Raw genomic sequence first — 18,591 nt, forward strand, 5'->3', positions numbered from 1 at the left:
GTGTGCGCGGTTTCGGGAGGAAAACAGTGGTGAAGTTCCCACAAAGAAACCGAGGTCTGATAGGCCTAAGAAAACTTCCCCAAGGTCTGTTAATGTTTTAAAACGTGCAGTGGAGTTTAATCCTCGTGTGAGTGCAAGGAAAATTAAGGAGAGCAACCCAGAAGTGTTTGGTGAGGTGTCAGTGAGAACAGTGTCTCGTAGGGTGCATGAGCTTGGTTACACAAGTCACAGGCCTGTGAAAAAGCCTCTTCTCTCTAGCAGCCAGAGAATTCGTAGGCTTGCCTTTGCTAATAAATATCTAAATTGGGGTGAGGAGCAATGGTTGTCAGTGTTGTGGTCTGATGAGGCAACGTTTAGTGTTACCTGTAACAGAGGAGCATGCAAAGGTAGTGACCCACTTGACCCACGGTATGTAGAAAGCACAGTTAAACATCCTGATTCACTCATAGTATGGGGTTGTTTTTCAGGGAAGGGTTTGGGGAAGCTTGTTGTACTTCCCAAGAACCTCAGAGTGAATCAGGATGTTTACCTGGAGCTTCTGTGTGATCATTTACTAGACTCCTTCGAGCTAACAGGTGCACGAGTGTTTCAGCAGGACGGTGCACCTCCTCACAAGGCCAAATCGGTCACCAATTGGCTTCGTGACTGCGAGGTATCATTCATGACAGACTGGCCAGGAAATAGCCCAGACCTCAACCCGATTGAAAACCTCTGGTACCTCGTAAAGAAGAGTCTCCAAGGGAAGGACGTGAGCTCTCTGCCTAAGCTGGAAGCCGCCATTCGTGACTCCTGGGACAAAATACCGCTCCAGCACCTCAGGAGCCTCGCCCTTTCACTTCCAAGACGTCTCAGGTCCGTGAAGAAACGTAAAGGCTACCCTACGAAGCACTAAAGGTAAATAAAATGCATTATTTATATGTTTTTTCAATGTTGAAAGGTTTGTTTCTCAGGAGGGACGCAGGGCGCTCCATACTTCTGACGAGCACTGTATATATATATATATATATATATATATATATATATATATACTGTATATATAAATATATATATATATATATATATATATACAGGTTATCCCTTAATTCACGCGAACTTTTTTCATGCGATTTCGGTTATCCACGAATTTTTCGTACAATAATTAAAACAAAATTATAGTATTCAAATAAGTAATTTCAATATACAAGAGAAATAAATAAAATATAAAAAATGCCTACCTGCTGCCCGTGTGCACACATATATGTATGTGTGTGTGTGTGTGTGTGTGTGTGTGTGTGTGTGTGTGTGTGTGTGTGTGTGTGTGTGTGTGTGGGAGCCTGGGAGATCGGTCTACCACGCACCACACAGTCAGTTTGAATCCGACGGTCGAACCATGCATGACTTGCAAATCGTTATTTGTGGCTTATTTTTCTGCCTTCCAGTAATTGCTTGCCTTGTCTGTCAACATGGGGCATAAGCGTAGTGCTAGTGATGCATGTGGTAACACACCAAAACTGACTTGTAAAGTGATGTTGCTGACAGAGAAAGTTAAAGTGTTGGACAAACTTCAGGGAGGAATGTCGGCGACAATTCTCCGTCAGGACAATTCCCCGTCATTTATTTACATACCAGTTTATTTAGCAAGTACAGTACACTAGTTTTTTACTTATATGAGTTATAAAATCCCCCTGAAAATTAGTTATTAAAGTATTAATTAATCAATAATAAGTATATTAATAGAATGACGGGGAATTGTCCATGTTTTGACGGTGAATTGATTTGATGGTGAATTGTCTCAGAACCGTATGTTTGGGGTGAGTCAACTGTTCATACAATAAAGAAGGAGAACGTAGCATACGGGAGACAGTAAGGGCTAGTGCACCAGACTGCTAAAGTGTCTCCACCTACGCCTGTGAATTGTCTTGTAACCGCATGTTTGGGGTGAATGAGTCAACTGTTCATACAATAAAGAAGGCAGAATGTAGCATACGGAAGGCAGTGAGGGCTAGTGCACCAGACTGCTGAAGTGTCTCCACATACGCCTGTGCTTGTCAGGTTTCAGTTTTAAATTTGTTACATTTTTGTTGTTTTTAATACTTTATGCTAGTTTATAAGGTGTATGGAGTGCATAAACAGTATCATTCAGATGTAATATACGTATAGACATGCGTAATTATGTGCACACAAGGGCAGAACATATACGCGAATTTACCACATACGCGAAGGGTCTGGGAACCTAACCCTTACGTGAATTAAGGGCTTACCTGTATATATATATATATATATATATATATATATATATATATATATATATATATAACCCAGAGAAAATTGGAGCATCAGTATGCTTTGATGAGATGAAGATACTGTGGATATGCCTGCCTTACCTACACTGCTAGGCCTGATACGAACTGTATGAATTAACCAAGAGAAAACTGGAGCTCAGAGTGCTAAAGAAGTGAGATGTACAAGAAAACAATGCTGAACTAAGATTGTAGAAAGTATGGAACTCCAGTTCTTCAGTGTGGATGAAAATCAAAGTCATCTTCACAAAGTTAAGCATTTTGGTGATACAGTCCACAGCACACAGGGGTTTGAAACTAAGTTGTATGAAGGTGAAACAGAAGATTATGGTCATCAGTATAAACCTTGGATGATTTAAGAGATGCAAATATGCTTATTGACAGAGCTAGGGAAGTAACAAAGGATTTAGCTGGAGAAGAACAGGGATGTTTTAGGGAGGCAAGAGGTTGTGTAGATCAGATATTCATTCGTAAGTCTTTAGTGGAAAATTTTTCAGAGAAGGGATAGAAGTTGTATGTGGCCTTCATGGATCTGGAGAAAGCATATGACAGGGTGGATAGACAAGAAATATGGAAAGTATTAAAAATATATGGAGTAAATTGGAAGTTGCTGAATGCCATGAAGAGATGTATGAGGGTGCTAAGGCTGCAGTGCAAGTGGACAATGAACTGAGTGAATTTTTCTATTTAAGAGGATGGATTGAAACAGGGATGTGTCATGTCTCCATGGCTGTTCAGTCTGTATGTTGATGGGGTTATGAAAGAGATACAAGGTGGGGCAGTGGATGTTGGAGTGGCCCTAATGAGAGAGGGCAATGTGTGGAAGTTCCCTGTACTGTTGTTTGCAGATGATAGTGTGTTAAGTGAAAATGAAGGGGAGCTGCAAGGCTTGGTGAATGAGTCTGTAAGAGCATGAAAGAAATTGCATCTAAAGGTGAGTGCAGGGAAGAGTAAAGTTATGGTCTTCAGGAGGAATGAGGTCACTGAATGTACACTGAGGCTGGATGGTGAGGAAATGGAAAATGTGAGTCCATTCAAGTACTTGGGTAGTGTGATGAGTAAGGATGGAACTTTGGGAGATGAAGTGCGTGAAAGTGTACAGCAGGGAAGGTTGTTGGTTCACTGAAAGCAGTGATGAGAAATAGGGAGGTGAGTATGGAAGTTAAGAAGTCACTGCATGATAGTATTGTGATCCCTACCCTGACGTATGGAAGTGAAGCGTGAACCTTGCAAGAGGGGAACAAGTCAAGAGTGAGAGCAGTGGAAATAAGTTACTTGAGAGGAGCAAGTGGAGTGACATGGAGGGACAGGTTGACGAATGAAGAAGTGAAGGAACGTTGTGGGGTGGATGTGGATGTGGTTGAGAAGATTAGGAGAAATACACTGAGGTGGTCTGGACATGTGGAGAGAATGGAGAGTGAAAGACTGACTAAGAGGGTGTATGTAGGTGAGGTGCAGGGAGGGAGAGGGAGGGGTAGACCGAGGATGAGGTGGAGGGATGGAGTTGAGAGGTATATGAGGGAGGGGGGGGTGAGCTGGGGGGAGGGTAGTCAAATGGTGGGTGACAGAGCGACTTGGAGGTGTTTCGTCTGCGGCCACCCTTTGCGGGATTAGGGCATCGGACTATAGATAGATAGGTTTCTGGTCCAGACAGATTATGTCTGTGCTACAGTCAGACGCTCTCATGCTGACCCACATCTTCGCACTGCAATATTTTTCTTCGATCGCGCTGTGTAAATACACTTTTCATAATAGAATGTTGGTATTTGGTGTAATTTCAAAGCAGAATAGTTGTACTTTACTGAAGTGTGTTCAAAAAAGGATTACAAAGATAATGAAAAGTTAAAATGACAAGTTGAAATTAGGTGAAAACCAAAAATTTTATATCTTGCCGTAGAAAAATATTCTTAAAAAAAAAAAAAAAAATAATAATAATAAAGGTATATTCCCTTTCCTTGGGGGAAGCAGCCTAGGTATAGATAGATAGATAGATAGATATACAGTATGTCTGGTTTAAATGACACAAAACTACAATAAATTACCGTAGCTTTACAATGATATACAGATTATGGTTATTTCTGTATTTTATTGCACGGTAAAGCAAAAAGGAAAAAGATTTTTTTTTTTTTTTTTTTTTTTTTTCTCAGCTGCATATTCGCTTTGCCATCTTTTTCTTTGAACGGTTGATGTAAATACACTTTTTAAGATAGGATGCTGGTTGTGGTGTTATTTTGAAGCTGAATAGTAGTACTTTACTGCAGTGTTCAAAAATGGAAAACAAAGAAAATAAAAAATAAAAATGGCAAGTTGAATTTAGGTGAAAACCAAAAATGTTATACCTTGCCGTAGAAAAATATTTGGGAGGGGGGGGAACTAATACAGATACAGTATATGAATTTGGTATAAACCAAGCAAAACTACAATAAATTACCTTTAAAATGATATACAGTTTATGGCAATTTATGCATGTTACAGCGCTGACAGGTGAAAGAAAAGAGACGCACAATTTTGTATGATTCTCAGTCGCATATTCGTTTAGTTATCTTTTTCTTTGATCGGTATAGGTAAATAAAGTTTTTACGAAGGAATGCTGGTTTTGGTGTCATTTAAAAGCTGGATAGCTGTAAAGTACTTTATCATAGTATGTTCAAAAAAGGAAAGCAAACAAAATAAAAAGTCAAACTACTCTGCTGTAGAAAAATATTCGCCAAGAATAAAGTGATAAAGAGACAAAGCCATGAGTCAGACCAGCCATACAGTATCCCCCACACATAGAGCAACCATTCTGTGACGTCACGCTCGTCTCTTTCTTATGATGTGTAACCGCGATTTATGGTGAATATTTTACAAAAGTATCTTAAAATGACGTGTCATCAGACTCTCTAAGGTTGGATCTGAAATGATCCAAAAACGCGTCATCGGAATCTCAAAGTGTTAAAATGCTTACCATGACTCATTTCCACTACTGATTATGAAATAATGTTAACATATTAAAACAAAACATGAAAACATGTACATGGGTAACACAGAAGCACTTTTGTTAATGCTAGTAACTGGGGTTCTTTAATTGTTATTATAGTGGTTAAATACACAATGAATATCAGGGAATGCCAACTGTCAACAATATCTCTAATTACTTATTGAACAACTGGCATCAAAATTTCTGTCACCTCTCCTGCTTTTCTATCCAGTACGGTGGATTCCCAGCCACCAACTGCAACTTCACATTGCCTCAGGTCAATGTCATAAGTGCCATCTGCTGCAGGTGCAAACACTCAATTTCAAAGTCTGTGAAAAAAGAGGCAGGAGAGGCAAAAAGGCTTTTGATGCCAACTGTTCATTATATGAAATTGGACTGACTAATAAATATGGCTACTGTATTCTCAACACACTCACAGACGGGGGTTTGCGTCTTGCTTGGGATGCGAAAAGTTTCACTGATGAAGCAGGTGGTCACTGTCCTCCTTGACACAAGAGGATGGGTCTGTGCGTTTGTGAAGGTCAAGGCTTTGCCCTTAGATCGGGCTATGTGAGCTCCCAGCTCTCTTCTGGGAGGATAAAATGCTGATGATCACAACCATCATGTGATCCTGACAGACCTCGGTGAATTACACACACACACACGCACAAACTTAAAGAAATATGTATGGAAAGAAGACAGGCCATTACAAGCTTGACTCAGTCCTGTTACACAACAAATGGGTGAGTACATTGCACACCCACTCACTTATATACCAACCCATACTCACATACCCACCTATACCCACATACATATTTTCTTGAAATTGCATGTGTCCTCTTCTCTAACAGTACCTTATTACCTGAGAAGTGATAATACTTGGGGGTGTCATACGATATTATATGCTTTCATAGAAAATACTGGTGTATTACCAATTCCAAGAGTCAAATCTTTTGTATCAAGATGCATTCTTACAGCCACCCCAAACACATTTTTGGTCTACATTTTTCAACTAAAGAATCATGGATAAATAAGTGTGTCCCACCTTGTGGTTGTGGAGGGTAAGTGTTGGGCTGGACACCAAACAACTGTGGTACTGGAACCTGGGGTTGGTTGGACATAACAGTAGAGGGTGGCCAGGGATGTGAAGGTGGGGGATAGCTGTAGCCTGGAAGCATGGATGGATATGCTACATTGATGGCAGACGGGGGCACACTAGTCATGTAAGATGAAGTGGTGTTGATGGAGGGGGGTGGCTGCCACTTCCCCTCCTGCATGGCCATCTTGGCTGACAAAGGGGACAGTGACTGACTTCGTGACTGCGGCTCTGACTGGTTGCTGCTCACTGCCCATTCTGACTGCATTGATCCAGCATCCTTTTTGGCAGAGGGACTGCTTTTGGAGATGGAGTTTGTGCGTTGCCGTTTTCTGCACATTCAATGCATGTAAAGTTTATTTGTAAAATAAGTACTGTAAAAATACACATTTAATACTGTAACAAATAAAGTTGCATTCCTGTCGCTTCTGGCAAATAAGATTTGTTAACTAGACTGACTGACAACAATCAAATAAATCCAACAAGAAGACAATAAAAACACACTGCTCTCATGTCATGCTCTGCTATGCAAGGTAAAAAGACAGGTAAATGGTGGGCCTGATCTTTAATATAGCACAATCTGCTCATAAAATGCACATTTGTTTAACTCATACATGCATCATGCTGTCTTGTTAGGATAAAAACTGAAATATACTGGATATTCTTCCAATGTAACCTACTTAACAAATATATTCAATGCTTAAGTCAAGCCACTTCGGGTCCATCCTAACTCATTACAACCATTTCAATCCAATCATGCCAATCCTCGCAAGTTCAAATCAGATATCTTCAGGTACAATAATTAAGACCTTCTCTTCCCATTTTGTTTCAGATCATTTCCAGATCACTCAGGCCACTTCAATTAGTTTAGGATACTTCATATTATTTCAGCTAAATTAGTTAGGTCCACCAAGGCCAATAAAGATTCAGTTATATCTACAGTAAACTTTCAATAGACAGATAGAGATAGATAGACAGAACTTTCAATTATCTGGCATAATTCAGCCAACCCCTAAATTGGATACTGCATAGTACCCTCCCCTCCATCAGATCGACATTCAGTGTTGAGCCGGATAATGTGTTACTATCCATCTAGAATCTCTATCCTAAAATCTTTCCCATGAGTAAAGGATGAAAGTTAGGCATAAAATACAATACAGTATTGACAATAGGGTCACCAATAAGCAATTTTGCCATATTTAGACATCAAACACATATAGGATTATCCACATTAATGCTAAACACCAAGGAAACAATGTATAAATAACACCCACAAAAAAACCTCTGGACAGCTGGCAAATCAGTTATCTGGCACCAGTGATAACTGCTCCCTGGCCACAAAAAAATTCCACGGCCAAATATCTATCTATCTATCTATCTATACTGTAGCCCGACACCCAAATCCCGCAAAGGGTGGACGCAGACAAAACGCCTCCGAGTTGCTCTGTCACCCACCATTTGACTACCCTCCCCCCAGCTCACTCCCCCCCTCCCTCATATACCTCTCAACTCCATCCCTCCACCCCATCCTCGGTCTTCCCCTCCCTCTCCCTTCCTCCACCTCACCTACATACACCCTCTTAGTCAGTCTTTCATTCTCCATTCTCTCCACATGTCCAAACCACCTCAGTGTGTTTCTCCTAATCTCAACCACATCCACATCCATCCCACGACATTCTTTCATTCGTCAACCTTTCCCTCCAAGTCACTCCACATGCTCCTCTCAAGTAGCTCATTTCCACTGCTCTCACTCTTGACTTGTTCCCCTCTTCCAAGGTCCATGCCTCGCTTCCATACGTCAGGGTAGAGATTACAATACTATCATGCAGTGACTTCTTATCTTCTATACTCACCTCCCTATTTCTCATCACTGCTTTCAGTGAACCAACAACCTTCCTTCCCTGCTGTACCCTTTGATGCATTCATCCCCCAAGGTTCCATCCTTACTCATCACACTACCCAAGTGCTTGAATGCACTCACATTTTCCATATCCACGCCATCCAACCTCACCGTGAATTCTGTGACTTCTTTCCTCACAAACACCATAACTTTACTCTTGTTTACATTAATTTTCAGATTCCTCCTCCTACACACTGTCCCAAATTCATTCACCAAACCTTGCACCTCCCATTCATCTTCACTCAACAATACTGTATCATCAGCAAACAGCAACACCGGAATCTTACAAATCTCACCCTCATTCATTTGAGCCAGCCCCACATCCACTGACCTATCTTGCACCTCCTTTACAACCCCATCCATGAATATATTAAACAGCCATGGAGACATCACACAACCCTGTTTCAGTCCCACACTGAGATCAGTGAACTCACTCAGCTCACCATCTACTCGCACCATAGCCCTAGCTCCTTTGTACATACTCTTCACAGCACTCAACAATTTCCCCTCCACTCCATATATTCTCAGTATCTTCCACATACCTTGTCTATCTATTCTGTCATAAGCTTTCTCCAAGTCCATGAAGGCAGCGTACACTTTCTTTCCCTTCTCTAGATACTTCTCCACTAAACATCTTAGAACAAATATCTGATCAACACACCCTTTTCCCTTCCTAAGTCTCCCTTGTTCTTCTCCAACTAGCTCCTCTGTTATATGCCTAACCCTATCAATAAGTATTCTGCCATATATTTTTCCACTCACACTAAGAAGGCAAATACCCCCATGGTTACCACATACTTCTCTCTCCCGTTTTCCTTTGTATTAAGGAACAATTATACCTGATTTCCAGTCCTTCGGAACCCTTCCCTCTTCCCAAGCCAATCTACATAACTTCCATATCCACTCCACAACTATCTCACCCCCATACTTCAGTATTTCACCACACACTCCATCAATTCCTGGGGCCTTTCCCACCTTGATATTCTTCATTGCTTCCACTATTTCCGCCCTACTGATCTCTTCCTCCCTTCTCTCATCTCTCCTTCTCCCAGCCATTCCCCAACCACTTATACTCGCACTGCTCTCACTCTCTACATTCAACAAATCCTCAAAGTGCTCCTTCCATCTCCTAAATTTCTCTCTCTTCTCCACCAACAATCTATTATTCCTATCTTTCACTCCCCTACAATTTTCCCTTTCACACTGCCTTACTTTCTTTACCACTTTCCAAAACAATTTCTTACTCTCCCTCCATTTCACACTGATTCCTCCCAAATTCTTCATCCACTTTCATCTTACTCTCCTTCACTAATCTCTTCACCTCCCTTCTCCTGCTACATATACCTCTCTCTTCTCTCTCTCATCTTCTCCCTTACCTCTACTCGCTAACCATGCACTATATGCCTTCTTCTTTTGTTCCACAGCTCGTTTCACCTCATCATTCCACCATGCTGTCCCCAGCACACCCCTGCATCTCCTCCTCACTCCACAAACCAACTCACACGCTGCATCTATCTCTTTCGTCAATATCTTACATACGTTTTCCACCCCTTCCATCTGCTCTAACTCAAACCTTCCCAATCTTTCTTCTACTATGCTCTTATACTCTGCCATTCTCTCACTATCTTGCAATTTCTCCACTCTTTTCACAGGAGCTGTTTCCTCCTGTCTTCCCCTTCGTCTCATCAACCATTTTCTTTGCAGCCTTACCTTGGCCATCACTAAGTGATGGTCCGAGATTCTATTCCCCCACCTTCTCCACACTCTTGCATCCAACACTTGTCTTCTCATTCGCTCATCCACACACACATAGTCTATCATTGCCTTTCGTTCAACAAGTTCATCATCCATCTTCCTCATAACCCTCCATGTATACCTGTGGATCATCTTATGCTGAAAGTTGGTGTTAGCTATTGCTAACCCCTTACCAGCACAGATGTCCAACAAAGCACTACCATTCCCATCTACTTCAGCTGGCACACCCCAATGACCATCCACTCCATCCACTCGTACATTCCTAACTTAGCCATTCATGTCTCCAATCACAAACACTCTCTCATTCCTCTCAAACTTGTCCATACATGCTTCTACACTCGCCCAAAACTCATCTTTCACTCTTGCCACTCGGTCCTCTCTCGGCGCATACTCACACACAATCGCCCACGCCTGTATACCTACTTTCATCCTTACCCATACAATCCTTGCACCCACTGTTCCATACTCTCTTATATTCTCGTTCCACTTCTTGCTTATCATCAGACATACTCCCTCTCTTGCCCTCTCATTCTCATTAACTCCTGCACATTTACCTAAAATGTATTCCCATTCTCTCACCATTTCACCTTTCCATTTAGTTTCAGTCATTCCACATATATCCACTCTTGCATCCTCAAGCACCTGCACAATCTCTCTCTCTTTCGCTTCATCATTCACTCCTCTCACATTCCACGTCCCAACCCTAATAATGTCCTTTGTCCGTTCCTTAGTCATCAACGTATGGTCCATCCTGGTCTGAGGTGCTTTATTCGCTTGTTTAGTTAGTTCTTTTCACGGAGTGGGGCACTAACCCACCACCAAATATGGCACTAGTAATTGGTTAAATTGGTATAAATGGTAAACCATCATCTTTGCTGGTGTTTATACTATAAAATCAGCTAATAAAAACAGAAAACTGATGAGTAAAAGTACTCAAATGCAATGAGAATAAATAGAGTAAGAGAGTAAAACTTACCTTCACATAACTTCCCACCATCCTGGTGCAAAATTTTGCCTGCATCTTCCAAGAGTTAAGCACATGTCTAATGTAGATGCAGAATTTCATGAGCTTTCTTGTGGTCACTTCAGAATTTTGATATGACCAATAGTATTAGAATAAATCACAAAAAAATTTAAAAACTCATGAGTCTGTGCTATCAGTGCAAAGGAGGGGACGGAGTGAGGGGGGGAGCCAGGAGAATATAGAGGGATAGGGGGGCAGCGAGGCATTGGGCAAGATTTCGTCCTTCTATCACGAGGCGTATGGGCACTTTAACCGTACATTTACCAGTGGTTTGTGGTCTGTTAGATAGGTGGTGGTTATTCGGAAACAAAACTCCTGGTGACCAGGCGACTTTTGACGTTCAGTAGAGAGACGGACGGCTGCGTATTCGAACATGTACTTATGGCTTGTAGTCTGTGTTCGATGCGTGGTGGCAGTTGGGAATGACTTAGCTAGGTGGCCGCGCGACTCTGGACATTCGATGGGAACGCGTAAAAACAATTTGACACCGCCTACGGGTTACGGTCGTATTACTCTGGTGCTGGAGGTTCGCTGGGAGTGACCAGACCAGCACGAGACTTTGACCATTCAGTACAGGGGTAGACAGACATTTTAGCTCTGTCTGTGGGTTACAGCCTATTTCCCGCTCATGGCTCTAGCTCAACGGTCAGGATACAGAATGTCTGAACATGTCGGCTGGCCAGCTGAAGTTCTTGGGGGACGTTTACGTCCGGATAATAGCAATTTCAGATAATGGTTCAATAGAGCCAAGGTCCAGTATCCAGCTAATGAGCATGTTCGGATACTGCACGTTCAGATAAATAAGGGATTACTGTATATGTGTATGTAAGTGCGTATGTGTGTGTGTGTGTGTGTGTGTGTGTGTGTGTATATATATATACATATACATACAGTATATATATATATATATATATATATATATATATATATATATATATATATATATACATATACATACAGTATATATATATATATATATATATATATATATTGTGGTAGGTGGGGGCACTCATCATCCACTCACTTGATGTAGTGCTGCTCTAGGGTGTCTGCTCTTTCCTCTCCTCCATCCTTCTTTCCATCCATCCTCTTCTGTCTTTCTTTACTTCATTCTTTCCTCTTTCTTCTGCCTGCGGGTGACTTTGCACTCCATCTTGTGTCTTTCTTTCCTTCATTCTTTCCTCTTCCTTCTGCATATGGGTGACTCTGCACTGAGTGACAAGCCAAATGGTTTCCTGTACACCAGGAAACCATTTACTACGCTGGATGGTAACCACATAACCAAATTTTGGCACCTGGTGGTTTAGTGGGTAATAACGGTGCTCCAATCAGATTGAGCCGGTGAAGGTTTATATCCAAGGGGTGGTTGGGGTTTATTGCTCACGTAATGCCACTCAGGGATGAGTGAGGCTGGTCACTCTCATCTTAAATGCCAAGACCAACTTGCCTAGCCCCGGACTCCTATGCTCCTCATGGGGCAGCGTAGGATTAGATGATGGATGGATATATACTATATATATATATATATATAAAAGCCTATATATGTACATATATATACTGTATATGTATAGTTAGACCCCTACTTACGAAAGATCGGCTTACGAAAAATCCGGAGATACGACAAAAATGTGTGTGTGTGTGTGTGCACGCACACACACAGTGGGTCAGTCATAGCATGGAAGGATGGGGTCAGGTGAAGACACTACAAGGAGGTGAGGTGACAATTGTACTTCAGAAATGGGTTGGGGATAAGTGGAGGAGTAGAGACAATAATGGGCTTTAATTTGGGGAGAGAGAGAGAGAGAGAGAGAGGAGATAGCTCAGAAGTAGGTATGGAGTAGGAAGGCAATGGGACAGGGAAAGAACTTTGTGACCTCCGTAAATATGGGATTAGGTTTGGGATGGAGAGAGAGAGAGAGAGAGAGAGAGAGAGAGAGAGAGAGAGAGAGAGAGAGAGAGGGGATAGCACAGAAGTAGGTATGGAGTAGAAAGGCAATGGGACAGAGGGAAAGACCTTTGTGACCTCAGTAATTATGGGATTAGGGTTGGGTTGGAGAGAGAGAGAGAGAGGAAAGCACACAGTAGGTATGAAGTATAAAGGAGATGGGGTAAAGAACTTTGTATCCTTAGTAATTATGGGATTAGGGCTGGTTTGGAGAGAGAGAGAGAGAGAGAGAGAGAGAGAGAGAGAGAGAGAGAGAGAGAGAGAGAGAGAGAGAGAGAGAGAGATAGAGATTTACGGAAAAAAAAAATGACTTATGAAAGACCTTTAAGAACCAAATATTTTCTTAAGTTGAGGACTACCTGTACATATATATATACTTGCAGTAGGCACGCATAGAACACGAATCTTACTGTATGCGAGGACCTATTTTTTAACGAATTTTAGTGTATTTCTTTAATAGGGTCGCGAATTGAACTCGTAATAAGCAAGACAGCAGCAATACGTGGCCCAAACCCAGGGTTACCCCGTGCACGCGACACTGCCACCCCAAGACGCGCCAACGGTTGCCTACACTCCGCCCACTTTGTGGCGTCGATGATACACACTTGTGACGTGATGCCCAATGTGCCACTTGGAGTGTGGAGAGAGAGGAGGAGCAGAGGAAACACGCACGCACAGAGGGTACGCTCACTGTTCCAGCTACATTCTCGTTCACTCTGAGGCTACTGTTTTGTATGCTACAACCGCTCCTGCAATCGCCATACTATGCCAGGATGTCTAACCAGAAAGAAGAATTGCACCAGCCATGCCCTAAAGATGGAAGTCATCAAGAGAAAGGAGAAGGGCAAGGGTAACTGTTTGCAGAATCGTTTAATCTCACGCAACTGGTAAAGCAACCAACCAGAATACCAGATAATCCTGACCATAATGCCCATCTTTCGGATCTGTTCCAGACAAATAATCCAGATCAGTACAGGATAGAAGTATTGTCTCCACTTGGATCCTCTGACCACAATCTTATCAAAGCCTCATTAGTTAGCCCCCTCAAACCTCCCCATTCTGAACCTGTCAGGGTGACCCGATGGCACTTTGACAGGGCAAACTGGGATGAATTTAGAAATTATCTTGCTGACATTCCATGGCAGTCTTTCTTCTCTAGTGATGTCAATTCTACCCAGTCCCACATTTGCGATTTAATACTAGCTGGTATGGAAATATTCATACCAAGTCAACAATTCACTAAAAGATCGAACTCTCCAAAATGGTTTGATAGCAACTGTGCCAGAGCAACAGCCCAAAAGTCATCGGTATATAAATATTACTTGAAATCAAAAACATCTAAATCTATCTATCTATCTATTGCCAGACGCCTCAACCCGTTTGGGGTGGCCACAAACAAATCGCCTCCAAGTCGCCCTGTCCCCCGCCATTTCACTCCCCTGCTCCCAACTCACACCCCCCTCTCTCATATACCTCTCCACCCCATCTCTCCATCTCATCCTCGGCCTCCCCCTCCCTCTTTCCCCCTCCACCTCACTCACATACACTCTCTTCGTCAGTCTTTCACCCTCCATCCTCTCCACATGGCCAAACCACCTCAGTGTGTTCCTCATAACGCTTCCTATCACATCCACATCAACACCACAACGCTCCTTTATATCCTCATTCGTCAGCCTGTCTCTCCATGTGACTCCACAGGCTCCTCTTAAATAACTCATTTCCACGGCTCTCACTCTTGACTTGTGTCCTTCCAACAACGTCCAAGCTTCACTTCCGTACGTTAGAGTTGGTATCACAATACTGTCATGTAGTAACTTTTTCACTTCCATGCTCACTTCCCTGTTTCTTATCACTGCTTTCAAAGAACCAGCAACCTTTCTTCCCTGCTGTACCCTTTCAAGCACTTCACCCTCCAAACCTCCATCTTTACTCATCACACTACCCAAGTACTTAAACCTACTCACCTTTTCCAATTCCTCACCATCCAACCTCGCTGTACATTCACTGACTTCACCTCTCTCAAAGACCATCACTTTACTCCTCCCTACATTCACCTTTAGATTCTGTTTCTTACACACTCTCTCAAACTCATCCACCAAGCCTTGCAGCTCCCCTTCGTCTTCACTCAACAACACAGTATCATCTGCAAACAACAGTACAGGGAGTTTCCAAACACTATCCTCTCTCACCAGGGCCACTCCAACATCCACTACCCTACCTTGTACCTCTTTTATTACCCCATCCATGTACAGATTGAACAACCATGGAGACATGACACATCCCTGTTTCAACCCAACTTTCAAAGAGAAAAATTCACTTAGTTCACCATCCACACGCACTGCAGCCTTCGCACCATCGTACATACTCTTCACAGCATTAAATCACTCTCTCAATTTAAAATTGCTAGAAACCATGCAAAAGCTGTAATAAATCTTGCTAAATCAAACTTTTTTCAAAAGCAAGCATCAAAGCTACTTAACAACCCTAATGACAATAGAATATTCTGGTCAACTCTCAATTCTTTCAATAATAACTTTAACAAGTCATCAACCATTCCCCCACTAAAATCTCCAGATGGCAACATATCAAATGACACGTATGGGAAAACAGATATCTTTGCTAGTACATTTGCCAGAAATTCTACCTTAGAGGAAGCCAGCCAGAATGTCCCAGCACTAGAACTTGACTCTCCCGACACTGTTCCACTTAAAATACAGACAAGGTACGTGAAATCCATCATAGACAATTTACCTACCAACAAAGCTCCAGGCCCAGATGGAATTCCACCAATTGTTTTGAAAACGTGTTCCCCAGAACTTGCCTCTGTTCTTGCAAAATTATTCAGACTATGCATACGTACTTCCTCATTCCCTAATTCATGGAAAGAAGCCAATATCCACCCAATTCCAAAGAAAGGAAGTTCCTCTGACCCCTCTGATTACAGACCAATAGCTGTCACATCTTCTCTTGGTAAGGTTTTTGAAACTTTAATTAATAAGCACAAAGTTAAACATCTTGAATCCAACAACTTAATAAGTGATAGACAATATGGTTTTCGCCAAGAAACATCCACCATTGACATACTCAATCTCATGACTTATACCATCCATCAATCAGTTGACCTACATGGTGAAACTCATGCAGTAGTCCTGGATATTTCTAAAGCTTGCGACAGAGTGTGGCACCTTTCCCTGTTGTCCAAACTCCCTTGCTATGGACAAAACTCTTTTGTTCCTTTGATTTCCTCATATCTCAGCAATAGAAAAATAAGAGTAAAAGTAGATGATGTATATTCCACTTTCTACTCAGTTAACGCCGGCGTGCCACAGGGATCAGGTCTGGCACCAACCCTGTTCCTCGTTCATATTAATGATCTCTTATCTGTCACCCACAATCCCATCCATTCATATGCAGATGACTCAACACTTCATAGTTCATCAAAGTCCGATATCTCTAACTCTCAACTCAGTACAGCCATCTCTTTAAATCAAAACTTATACACGATCAGTGAATGGGGACAAAATAACCTTGTCTCATTTAATGCTTGTAAAACTAAATATATACAATTTACTAGTAGACAGGTATTGCCAGAATCGTATATTACCTTCAATGCTACAAATATCCCCATTTCCAAAAGTACTGAAATTCTCAGCATCTCACTTAACAATGCCCTCAGTTGGACCTCTCATGTTAGATCACTTGCTAAAACCACCTCAAAGACTCTTGGATTATTGTACAGAGTCTGTAACTTCTTCACTGACGAGCAATTAGTTATAATTTATAAGAGTCATGTGCGCTCTCAGCTTGAATACTGCTCACCCTTGTGGAGTGGATGTGGAGAGGTTGCATTAAAACAAGTAGACAAAATTCAGAACAAAGCTGTTAGAATTATTAACAACCCTGCTATTACTAATAAACTATCTCCCCTACAGGTAAGAAGGAATGTTGCCTCCCTTGCATTATTTTACAGATATTTCTATAGCAAATGCTCAGACAAAGTTGCGTCCATGATGCCACCTCCCCATGTCTTCCCTTGTGCTACATGGGCAGCTGGCAGTGCTCATGACTGGAATGTCACTCAGCCATACTGCAGAACTTATCTATCAGAATTATTTAATTCCCCAAACTGCATCTCTCTGGAACTCGCTTCCCCAGAGTTGTTTCCCTCCAAACTTCAACCTACTGCTGTTCAAGTCTAACTGTTACAGATATTTTATGAACAGAGGACACCAGTAATCTGGTGCATGGATTTTTTTTTTTTTTTTTATTAATTTGTTTTTCCTTCCTCTGTTCTGTAAAAAAAAAAAAAAAAAAAACCTTGGGAAGGAACTTGGCTTGGCGGAATCGACGGTACGGACAATATGGACGAACAGGGAGGCCATAAAGAAGACTGTTACGACGTATGGGTCTGCAGCACTTGACGGGAGAAGCAGGCTGACCAACCGGGCAATAATTCTCATGGAGCGGTACTTGGCAACATACATCATGAGGAATGAAAAGGAGGGAGTGCAACTGAACGGGAACTACATCAGGGAGCGGGCAAAGCTTTTCTTCAAAGCTGCAGCTCGTAAGCTTGGTGTCGAGAAACCATTCAAAGCCTCCGTGGGATGGTTAGGCCGGTTCCTGAAGAGGAAGGAGCTACGTCACATTCATCTCACCGGCGAGCGTGCATCAGCTGATAAAATGGCAGCCAAGGACTATCCAGCCATCCTAAAGGGGATCATCGATCTCGATATCAGACTGGGTCTGATACCCAGGATCACCATCGTCGTCATCCAACCACTCACGCACTTCATCCACATACACATCATCCCCTTGCACACGTAGACGTGCATGGTCATCCACGTTGAAACCTAAGAAATCGTGCTCCACATCCATTCCAAGAAGCAGATGAGACCAACCATTTTCTAGAGTCTTGACAGGGATTTCCTTTCATGCACTGGCCCAATTGTAAATGGCAGACTTGATGCTGTAGCGGCGAAGGTTTTCCAAAGTCCGCTGGCCTCGTGTGTCCCGTCCCTCCCTGCGCTCGTCCTCGTCCTCGAGAACAACCATCACCTCATCCAGGAACATAAGTCGGTATAGCCGCTTCGTTGCCACGATCACTCCTTGGTCCATTGGTTGGATGAAAGCAGTAGTATTAGGTGGCAGAAACATGCACCTAAAGCGGCCATTCTCAGCCACCAAGTCCTTGTCGCACGGGTGGGCAGGTGCATTGTTGAGGAGAAGGAGGGCCTTTACCTGGTCGCGTGGGATTCCCAGTTTCTCCGTCTGGTAATGTATGACCTCCTTGATGAAATGGCGGTGGAACCAGTCTTTGAAGATGTGGGCTGTGAACCATGCCTTCAAGGCATGGCACCAGACGACAGGAAGGACATCCATCACCCCACGAAGACACCGAGGCTGCTTTGCACGGCCAACAATAACGGGCTTAAGCCGGTGCATGCCGATAGCATTAGCACAACACAAAGCCTTTGCTTGGAGAGCTTGCGGCCAGGTACATGCTTCTCCGTCTCCTCGGCTAGAGTGTTCATAGGCAAAGAGCAATAGAATAAACCAGTTTCGTCAGCGTTGTAAACTTGACCGGGAGTGAGGCCCTCCCTGTCGATCAAGCCCTTCACCTTGTGCCGAAA

General features: G+C 42.6%; 1 protein-coding gene across 1 annotated transcript in view; it reads right to left on the reverse strand.

Annotated features, from left to right (window-relative positions):
- LOC145392973 (uncharacterized) overlaps positions 1 to 18,591 on the reverse strand; it is a 327,964-nt gene that overhangs the window by 113,876 nt on the left and 195,497 nt on the right. Inside the window, exon 12 of the mRNA XM_080267267.1 lies at positions 6,284 to 6,666. Within this exon, the coding sequence (XP_080123393.1) occupies positions 6,284 to 6,666 (383 nt within the window). The remainder of the gene's footprint in view (positions 1 to 6,283; positions 6,667 to 18,591) is intronic.

This window comes from Coenobita brevimanus, chromosome 23 (assembly GCF_032717465.1).
Source record: "Coenobita brevimanus isolate Jiangsu-jjx chromosome 23, ASM3271746v2, whole genome shotgun sequence".
Lineage (NCBI taxonomy): Eukaryota > Metazoa > Arthropoda > Malacostraca > Decapoda > Coenobitidae > Coenobita > Coenobita brevimanus.